The 10,167-nt window shown below is 40.5% G+C and overlaps 1 protein-coding gene across 1 annotated transcript; it reads right to left on the bottom strand.

Moving 5' to 3' along the window:
• Window positions 1-233: 233 nt before the first annotated feature.
• Window positions 234-2,971, bottom strand: LOC123961240 (amine sulfotransferase-like). The gene is made up of 6 exons (XM_046036438.1): window positions 2,830-2,971; window positions 2,511-2,716; window positions 1,465-1,591; window positions 774-868; window positions 434-610; window positions 234-355 (listed from the first exon to the last, which is right to left on the bottom strand). Exons 1-6 carry the CDS (start codon window positions 2,969-2,971, stop codon window positions 251-253), a joined length of 852 nt encoding a protein of 283 aa, XP_045892394.1. The 3' UTR covers window positions 234-250.
• Window positions 2,972-10,167: the final 7,196 nt, after the last annotated feature.

Here is a 10,167-nt window from a genome sequence, read left to right as displayed (position 1 = left end):
AAGTTTTAAAGAATGATAAAAGTAAAGTTGTAAAGCAAAAAGATAATACAGCAAATGGATAAATGACTAAAAGCATTTAGTGGCTGAAGAGTTAAAAAGCCAGAGCACTAAATATGTTACTATATGTCGAAAGCCTGTGATGGAGGCTGTGTTACAAACCAGAAATTATGACAATAAAACTTAACATCAATGGTATTAGACAAACAGATAATTTTAGATCTGTTACTGCCTGTTGGTGCGGCTGCTCTGCTTATTCCCAGATGAACTTCAGAGACAGGTCACCAAGTCTCTCCTGAAGGAGTTGATCCACTCTTTCACTCTGAGCGACCGTAAAGGTGTTCTTCCAGTCACCGATCTTACCTGTAATGACAAAACAAGAACTAGAGCTGATATCTGTTTAGATGTTTCTGCACACGAGCTGCAGTTATGTTACATTACCTTTGCGCATGAAGTCTCCCTTCAGCATCTCTTTTAACAGAAAATCGTAGTTTGCTTTTGAGTCTTTCTTCATGTTCTTGAATGTAGATTTCTCTACAACTTGCTCAATGGCTGCTTCACTCAGGTTCTTCCCTAAGAAAATGCAGATCTTAGTAACTGCCGCCTTCAAGTCCTAAAAGAGAAACAGAAACCCAAAAGAGAACAAGTTTAAGCTCTGACAAAGAATTTATTATTATTATTATTAGTTTTATTTTCAAATGAAAGTGGCATTTTAAATTCATGGTATGAAATGGATGTAAAAAATGTCCCTTCCTCACACCAAAAACCCATCTTACCAAAACCATGTCTTCGTAGGTCAGAAAGAGGATGTTGTACTCGTCTCTCTTTGAATGCCACACCCTGATGTGGTCGAACCAGGATGATCCTAAAACTGTATAAAGGTATAATGTATCCCTTAATTTAACAATTTATTTAAAAATCAAGCATCTTTTGAATATATGTATCCCAGTAGCATGCAAATACATGGTCTGGACTGAAAGATCTCAACATCTATTGGATGTGAGATGTGATTGGATAAGTGCCAAGAAATTGAAGAAAAAGACAATTATTTAATTAATTAAACTTATCTACCAGATGGACTGACACAGAATTTGATTCAGATGTCCATGGTGCCCAGGTGATTTATCCTAATGATTTTGTTGAATGTCTTGAACATTACACCTGCTAAACCTTAGCATATTAGCATTTAGCTCATGTATGGAGGCTGAGAGGTGTCAAATGAACTGCATATCTAAAGTGCTGCTAATATTGTCAATATTAAATTATACATGAAAATGTTAATGATCAAATTATGTGTCTGCAGGTTCTGTCAACACAAACGCACAATCCAGACTTTTTAACATAACATTCAAAATTTTTTCTAATATTTCTGTAAATTCTTCAAGATCAGATGGTTATCATTTAAAACGTATACGCAGCACTGCACTCTTATCTGGTCGCCATCATCCAGACTCTGAGACACCTCACCGTTGCCCATCAAATACTCCTCAAAAAAGTGGTCAAAGTTCTTGGGAGTCTCCATGCTGCTGAAGACTTCAGTGAAGTGGTAAAAGGAGACGATGTTGTCCTTTGGGTTGCGCATCACATAGATAATCTGACATAAAAACAAACAACAATCAGCCCAGAGATAAAACCACTACATACTGTTATCTCCTCCATGCCAAACTCAATTCAAACAATTCACTATGATACCTTACTTTGTAGGCACATAAAAATTACGGAAGGCCAATCCTCCCAGGCAAAAGACATATAGATGAATCACAAATTCTGACTGTGTTTTTCGTAATTACAACTAGAATAATTAATCAGTTCATTAAATAGGTGATCGACTGATAATGGTTAATTGATTACTTGCATAAGAATAAAAAATATAATAATCTCCAAGTCCTCCAACCTAAACGACAACATAGGTAGTTTGTCCATGCCTCCCAAAACCACACGAGTGTTGACTACACTACATAAGTCATGTGACCCACATCAAATGACAAACACATGGTTAATGAGAAACGGTCACAGTTTGGTTCCATTTAGGCAACAAAAACCATTTGAAAGTCTGACTCATCCATCCACCCCACTCCTTATGCGGACTTTATGCCTATCTATAATATGTCACCAAACTTCCTCCTTGCTATGATTTTACGGCCACTATTGGTCACAATAAACATAAATATGGGTCATAATAACATGCTGCACAAACGACCTATAGTATATTGTTTTTTTTTCTGGTGAAGACAGTCTCATAATCTAAAATGTGAGGATTTGTTGCTTTCCCCTGTATTTAGTTATAGTAAATTTAATATCTTTTGGATTTGTTAAACAAATTTCCATTTTAAAACATTAACTCTGGGATATTAATATTTGTTTTACTGACACCAAACAATGAATCCGTTATTGGAGGAAATAATCGGCAGATTAATTAGTTGCAACCCTTCTCGTAATTTTGACTTATCCGATTTATCAATTCTAACTTCCTCAATATATTTTTCTGGTTTGGGCTTCAATACAACACTGACCTTAGCCTTCTTGTCCTTCAGTCCCGGAGGCATGAGAGCCGGGGTGAGGTGAGAGGCGAAGAGCCGTGGAGAGGGTCGTAGTGCGTAATCTTGTGGATCCACCTTGTACTCCAGCCATGGCATCTGCTCAAAGTTGTTTGTATATTTAGTCAGACCCCCGTCCAACTCACAGATGGAGATGATGATCTGCTGAGCCCATGTAGTCCCTGTTAAAGGAAATATTTTAAATTATGAGACGGCATGCCTGATCAGAAAATATTCTCCCAGCCAGGACAAAACTGTAAAGACAAATAATGTCTCAAGAGACTGTCTCACTGACCTGACTTTGGATAAGTGACGAGGAAAATGTCACTGTTTTGAATGTCAAAACTCTGGAGTGAATCAATGTACTCTGCATTGGTGGGACCAATGGCAAAGTTGTAGTTTTTATACTTGTAGAGAAAGTCAGTGATCTGCTCCATGTTCCTTCTGAATTACAGAAATTAGAGGAAAATGTTTGCAGAAGGGACTAGAGAAGAGCAGAAAATCCTCTCACCTCACAGGTACAGTAGCTGGACTTTGATTTGTTTAGCAAACGATGTGGGCTTTGTAGATCATTGGCAGACTTTCTGGGGAAGACCTGGTCTGATTCGAAGAGACGGCATCCATCCCACTTGGGAAGGAGCAGCTCTCATTTCTAGAAATGTGGCCAACTAACCAAATCAATGACAACCCAGAGTTGAGACCAGGAGGCAGAGTCGCAGTCTAACACACTTCTCTGCTCCTCCATTCCAGGAGTTACTTAGTGAAAACCTAATAGTGACGGTGTCTGTCCCCCGACCATCAAAATTAATTAAAGAGGTGGTATTATGCTCATTTTCAGGTTCAAAATCTTAATTAGGGGTTGTACCAGAACAGGTTTACATGGTTTAATTTTCAAAAAACACCATATTTTTCTCATACTGCACATTGCTGCAGCTCCTCTTTTCACCCTGTGTGTTGTACGCTCCGCTCTTGAGCTCCAGAGTGATGCATCTTACTTGTACAAAATCTTTGTTGGGAGTTGCACATGCGCAGTTCCCAGGTAAGCACTACTGGCCAATCAGAAGCATAGAAGGGCATATCGTAAGAAACAAGGTAGTGTGATCCAAATCAAAGCCGCTTCAGACTGAGACCGTAACCTAGCAGATGGTATAAGTTACTCACAAGTCCACATCTTACAAAACTAAGTTACAAAAATCACCATATTTCAACTCAATTTTACATAAAAATTGGCCAAACAATTTAAACGTTTGCTAAGTAGCTTTCACATCAGGTATAACATTAGCATTATAATTATAACTTTAGCTGTTAGCCAGCGTTTACAACAACTCCGCACTTGAACAGTCTGTGAAGTTACATTGCCGTGTTTATTTTAAATATAATTCACAACCAATAAAGCATACTTACAGGTTGTGATTGTGAATTTCCAGGCCCAAACAGAGTTGGAGTTGCATCGTCTATTAGGACTAAACGTTGAACTGCTGCCGGTGTTCTGACGATCTATGCTGCCTTACCGAAAAATACTACCATAGCGCAAAATCGATAGACTCGACTCTAATCGGCCCTGCTTTCCATTGCAGATAGTACCCAGAGATAGTAAGTAGCTTGTCGTCATAGCAACGCCACACACAACTGCCGCGACGTAATGTTCAATGCGACACACACACCAGTGATCCACACAACTTTCTCTTTATTTAAGTTAAAACGTTTCAACATTACTCAGAATGTAAAGACAGATAAGCGGTATGAAAACCTTCCAGCTGTGTTTTCCTCTGCCATTGTTGATGCAGCGGTCTGTGTGACGGCGGGAGCAGAGGGCTCTGTGAGCGGGCGGCTGGCCGGCCTCACAGGCTTCCCCCGCAGCCACTTTTCAACTCTGAAAATATTCAAGCACATTTCTGTTCCGCCGTCACTTCTCGTAAAACTGTCAATATTCGAAATCTACACAGCTGATTCCTCACATCAAAACTTCTCAGAAGGGGATTTAGTGATGAAATTCTGTATAATATATATTCTGTTGCTGGCCTCTGTCTGGTGCACGCAATGATGATGCAGTGAATAGTGACGATTCTCTGACAGTCTGTAGTGTTTTCACGTTACATTTTAGTATCCCTCAGCTCGCTTGGAACCTCAACGGAGGTGAGGTGATACGAAAAAAAGTACCTGGAAGCAGGTACATGTGCAACATTTCTACAATGGAAAACCAAACAAAGGCGAGTCGAGCTGGTACTATGCAGTGGAAAAGGCTCTTAACTAAAATCAAAGGGCCTCTGCTCAGACTAGCTTGGTCTGAGGGCGTGCCTGACCCCGCTTGCCGCTTGTCAAGCTTTATGATGCGTTTTCATTGTGACATCACAATGAAGGAAGGGAAACGGCTGGACTACAAACGAGCTGTTTTCAGCAGTTCAGAGCAGTTCTTTCTGTGGGAGATGGGAACTCCCTTTGGGCTTTTTCACTTTGCAAACCGGTTACATGCACACAAAAAAAGAGCGATAACTTAGTAAAGGAGAGGGGAGCCAAAAAGCAGAATAATAATAATCTTTATTTGTAGAGCATGTGGTGTCCGAACGATAATGCTGCGATGATGTATTGAGAAGAAATCCGCTTGACACTGTTCTTGATTATAAAAGTTTATTACATCAAAGAATTCAGCATCAATTACAAGCTCTGCAGCAGCTTGGAGAGTGACCCAGCCCGATGACCACTCTGTCTCTCTGTACATCGAACACAGCTTATATAGAACATGTTTAGGTCTCTGCTAAATACCATATAAGGGCACAGTGCTGTAGAATAAGTGTAACCATCTGTTAGACACCACAGAAGGGTACAGTCCCTTCATACACACTAATCTCTTCATACACACTAATCTCTACTCCCCCTAACACTGCACCCATCAATCATTACTTCCCCTAACACTGGGTCCACTGTGCCTCTCTCCAGCTCTGGGTCAGGGGTCAAGTTCTATAGGAGGGTTCACTCTTTGTACACCCATCAATCATTACTTCCCCATAAGGGTTCACTGTCCCTCTCCCCAGCTGCAGAGCATTATGTTAAACTGTAATGGTCAAATGCACATATGTTATACACCACAAGCACTTTCCAAAAACAAGTTACAAAGTGCTTTAACAAGTGTAAAGACAATAATACCCAAAAAACAATATAGAAACAATAAGATAAAAGCATGAAAACATTGAAAAGACTAAAATACACGTTTAAGATAAATGTAAAATAGAATAAAAGGGATAAAATAAAGTCAAATAAGATCGGGAAAGGCTCTCTTATAAAAGTATGTTTTAAGAAGGGACTTAAAAGAGTTCACTGACTCAGCTGAGCTGATTTCCTCGGGCAGGCTGTTCCAGAGCCTCGGGGCCCTGACAGCAAACGCTCTGTCCCCTTTAGTTTTCAGTCGAGACTCTGGAACAGACAGCAGACCTCTGCCCGAGGATCTCAAGGTACGTGCTGATGTGTACGGGACTAAAAGGTCAGAAATATAACAAGGCGAGTGTTATGGGTGGGGTGGTGTGGGCACAGAGTAGACCCAAACGCAACATTCAGTTTTGACAGGATTTATTGGGAAAAGGGGGTGAGGGACTGGAGTCGAGGGAGAGGTGGATGACGGGGAAACACAGGCACGGGGAACTGAGGAGACTGGGACCAGAGGGCCGGGGAACACTGGGGCAGAGGAAGCGAGGAGGCGAGGGAGAACAGGGAGGACGCCGTGGGGGAAGTCCGAGGACGAGCCCAGCCGACTGAACGGAGGACGAGCCCAGCCGACTGAACGGAGGACGAGCCCAGCCGACTGAACGGAGGACGAGGGTGAGTGAACCTGGGAGGAAAGTAGACAAAGAGACAGGGTTAGTGACAGCGGAGGTAAGAAACAAGAACTGGAGAAATGTGAGGATCATCAGTGATTTCAAGAGCTTGAAGGACTTGCGGCACCGGGTTAGGAGCAATGACGATCAAGCAAGGATGGTTTGGAGAACCGAGGGTGAAATAGAGGAGGGATGAGGTTGATTACTGGCAGGTGTGGCAGGCTGACGAGGTGGCTGATGAGGTGCAGGTCGTTGGCCGGGGTCAGGAGCGGAGGGAGAGAGAGAGAGCACAGAGAAAACCAAGGAAAAAGCAGAAGAACTGATGAAAAGGAGAAAAAACCAGGACACTCACCGTCAGCCGGGCTGACACCACAACAAGAGGCCATGAAGAGCTTTAAAAGTGATCAATAAAATTTTAAAGTCAATTCTAAAACACATACACAACAGTGTAATGAAGCTAAAATAGGGGTGATGTGGTCATATTTCTTTGTTCTGGCAAAAAGCCTGGCAGCTGAGTTCTGGACAGTCTGGAGTCGATATTTATATCGAGATTTTTGGGTTAAACAAGTGGAAAAGGCTGTTGCAATAATCCAGGCGTGATGAGATGAAGGCGTGTAAAATGGTCTCTGTGTCCTTAAAAGTTAACATAGATCGAATTTTTGCTATATTTCTAAGTTGATAAAAACATGATTGAACAAGCTTTGTGGTGTGCTGCTCGAAATTTAAATTACTATCAAACCAGACACCAAGGTTCTTTGCAGCAGGCTTAATGTGATTTACTAGGGAACCAGCAGATGGCAGTATTTGATTGCCAACTGCTGGCCAACTGCTGGGACCCTATGACCAGGATTTCTGTTTTGTCTGAGTTCAGCTGGAGGAAATTATTTGACATCCATTTTTTAACATCACAAAGGCAGTTAAGTGAACTCAGCATTCCAGGGTCTGTGGATCTGACGGGCAAGTACATTTGTGTGTCATCAGCATAAATATGAAAAGAAATACCATGTTTATGGATAATATGTCCAAGGGGAAGCAGATACAAGGAAAACAAAATGGGTCCTAAGACCGACCCCTGAGGCACACCATATTTAACTGGACAGAACGAAGAGACATAGTTGTTTACAGACACACAAAACTTCCTATTTGACAGGTAGGATGAAAACCATCTAGAATACCACCTCTTTAAATCAAAGGTAAACAGAAGAGGAGCTGTGCATAAAAACCTCAAAAATTAAAACCTCAAGAGCAATAGTGCAAACGAATAGGAAAATTAAATGTGGACTCAACATCAGATCTCTCTCTTCTAAAGCTGTACTAGTAAAGGAACTAATATCAGATTATAATATTGATTTATTTTGTCTTACTAAAACCTGGCTGGGTGATGGAGAATATGTTTGCATAAATGAATCCACCCCTCCCAGTCAAATTAATACTCACATTCCTCGAGGAGGTGGAGTTGCAGCTGTCTTTGACTCTAGCCTACTAATCAGCTCTAAACCTAAACTAAATTATAACTCATTTGAAAGCCTTGTTCTTAGTCTTTCACACCCAAGTTGGAAATAACTGCAACCAATTATTTTTGTTATTGTGTACCGAGCACTGGGTCTGTACTCTAAATTCTTATCTGAATTTGCAGAGTTTGTCAACTTTAGTCCTTAAAACAGACAAAGTTATTATTGTAGGGGATTTTAATATTCATGTGGACGTTGAGAATGACAGCTTTAGTACTGGGTTTATCTCTCTTTTTTAGATTCTATTGGCTTCTCTCGGAGTTTTCATAAACCGACTCACTGTTTTACCATACCGTCGACCTTGTTCTGGTATATGGTATTGAAATTGAACATTTAATAGTGTTCCCACAGAATCCCTTTTGTTCTGACCTCTGTTTGATAACTTTGAATTTGTATTGCCGAACTACACGCCATTGGGAAAATTTTTTTACACAAGATGTCTGTCTGATAGTGCTGTAGCTAAATTTAAGGATGCAATTCCATCAGCTCTAAATTCATTATCAAGTCGTAGTAACGGAGGACTATGCTAATTTCAGTCCCTCCCAAGTCGATCATCTTGTTGATAGTGCTGCAGGCTCGCTGCAAATGACACTTGACTCTGTAGCACCTCTAAAAAAGAAAATAATAAAATAAAGAAGGTTAGCTCCATGGTATAATACCTAAACTCACAAATTAAAGCAAATATTGCAGAAACTTGAGAGGAATTGGCGTTCCACCAAACTGGAAAATTCTCGTTTAATTTGGCAAGATAGACTTAAAACTTATAGGAAGGCCCTCCGTAATGCCAGAGCAGCGTACTACTCGTCATTAATAGAGGAAAATAGGAACAACCCCAGGTTTCTTTTCAGCACTGTACCCAGGCTGACAGAGAGTCACAGCTCTATTGAGCCAAGTATTCCCATAGCGCTCAGTAGTTACGACTTCATGAGCTTCTTTAATGATAAAATTCTAGCTATTAGACACAAAATTCACCAAGACCTGCCCTCAACTGGCACCGACTTATCTCTAAACTCAGGAACCTTAGAAACAGCTGTAAAACCAGATATGTTTATGCTGCTTTGCTTCCCTCAATCTTTACCAACTAACTTCAATAATTTCTTCATCTAAATCATCAACCTGCCCCATCTCGACTAGGCTGCTAGATATGATCAATCTATCTTTATCAACAGGCTATGTACCACAGTACTTTAAAATAGCTGTAATTAAAACTCTTCTGAAAAAGCCCAAACTTGATCGAGATGTTTTAGCCAACTATAGACCTATATATCTAAACTTCCATTTCTTTGTTTGAGGATCTTCAGTCAGGATTTAGAGTTCATCATAGCACAGAGACAGCCCTGGTGAAAATTACTAACGACCTCCTAATTGCATCAGACAAAGGACTTGCTTCTGTACTGGTTTTATTATCTTTCATTTCATTGGCATTAAAGAAACCACTCTAAGCTGGTTTAAGTCCTATTTATCAGATCGATTTCAGTTTGTACACGTTAACGATGAGTCCTCCGTGCACGCCAAAGTTAGTCATGGAGTTCCACAAGGACCTGTGCTCGGACCAATCCTCTTAACTTTATATATGCTTCCTTTAGGCAATATTATCAGGAAGCACTCCATAAACCTTCATTGTTATGCAGATGATACTCAGTTATATCTATCGATCAAGCCAGATGAAACTCATCAGTTAGCTAAACTTCAAATGTGCCTTCAGGATGTTAAAACCTGGATGACCTGTAATTTTCTAATGTTAAACTCAAATAAAACTGAAGTTATTGTTCTGGGGCCTAAGCACCTCCGTGACGCATTATCTAAATATATAGTTTCCCTGGATGGCATCGCCCTGGCCTCCAGCACCACTGTGAGGAATCTTGGAGTCATCTTTGATCAGGACATGTCATTTAAGTCTCACATTAAGTAAATTTCAAGGACCTTCATAATATTGAAAAAATCAGTAATATCCTGTCTAAAAATGATGCAGAAAAACTAGTCCATGCATTTGTTACTTCTAGGCTGGATTACTGCAATTCTTTATTATCAGGCTGCTCGAAAAAGTCCATTAAGACTCTTTAGCTGATCCAGAATGCTGCAGCATGTGTTCTGACAGGAACCAGGAAAAGAGATCATAATTCTCCTGTTTTAACTTCTCTGCATTGGCTTCCAGTAAAATCCAGAATAGAATTTAAAATCTTTTTTCTCACCTACAAAGCTCTTAATGGTCAGGCACCATCTTATCTTAAAGAGCTCATAGTACCTTACTACCCACCAGAGCACTGCGCTCCCAGAATGCAGGGTTAATTGTGGTTCCTAGAGTCTCCAAAA

The sequence above is a fragment of the Micropterus dolomieu genome, linkage group LG02 (genome assembly GCF_021292245.1).
Source record: "Micropterus dolomieu isolate WLL.071019.BEF.003 ecotype Adirondacks linkage group LG02, ASM2129224v1, whole genome shotgun sequence".
Taxonomy (NCBI): Eukaryota; Metazoa; Chordata; class Actinopteri; order Centrarchiformes; family Centrarchidae; genus Micropterus; species Micropterus dolomieu.
The sequence above is the reverse complement of the archived record's forward strand: the minus strand, read 5'-3'. Positions and strand labels throughout refer to the sequence as shown.

Excerpts from the sequence above, each read along its gene's own strand:
- LOC123961240 (XM_046036438.1), bottom strand. The coding sequence starts at position 2,971 with ATGGAGCAGATCACTGACTTTCTCTACAAGTATAAAAACTACAACTTT. Across the intron at positions 2,717-2,829 it reads CGTCACTTATCCAAAGTCAG|GGACTACATGGGCTCAGCAG; the intron begins GTCAGTGAGACA and ends TTCCTTTAACAG. Across the intron at positions 356-433 it reads ACTTCATGCGCAAAGGTAAT|ATCGGTGACTGGAAGAACAC; the intron begins GTAACATAACTG and ends ATTACAGGTAAG.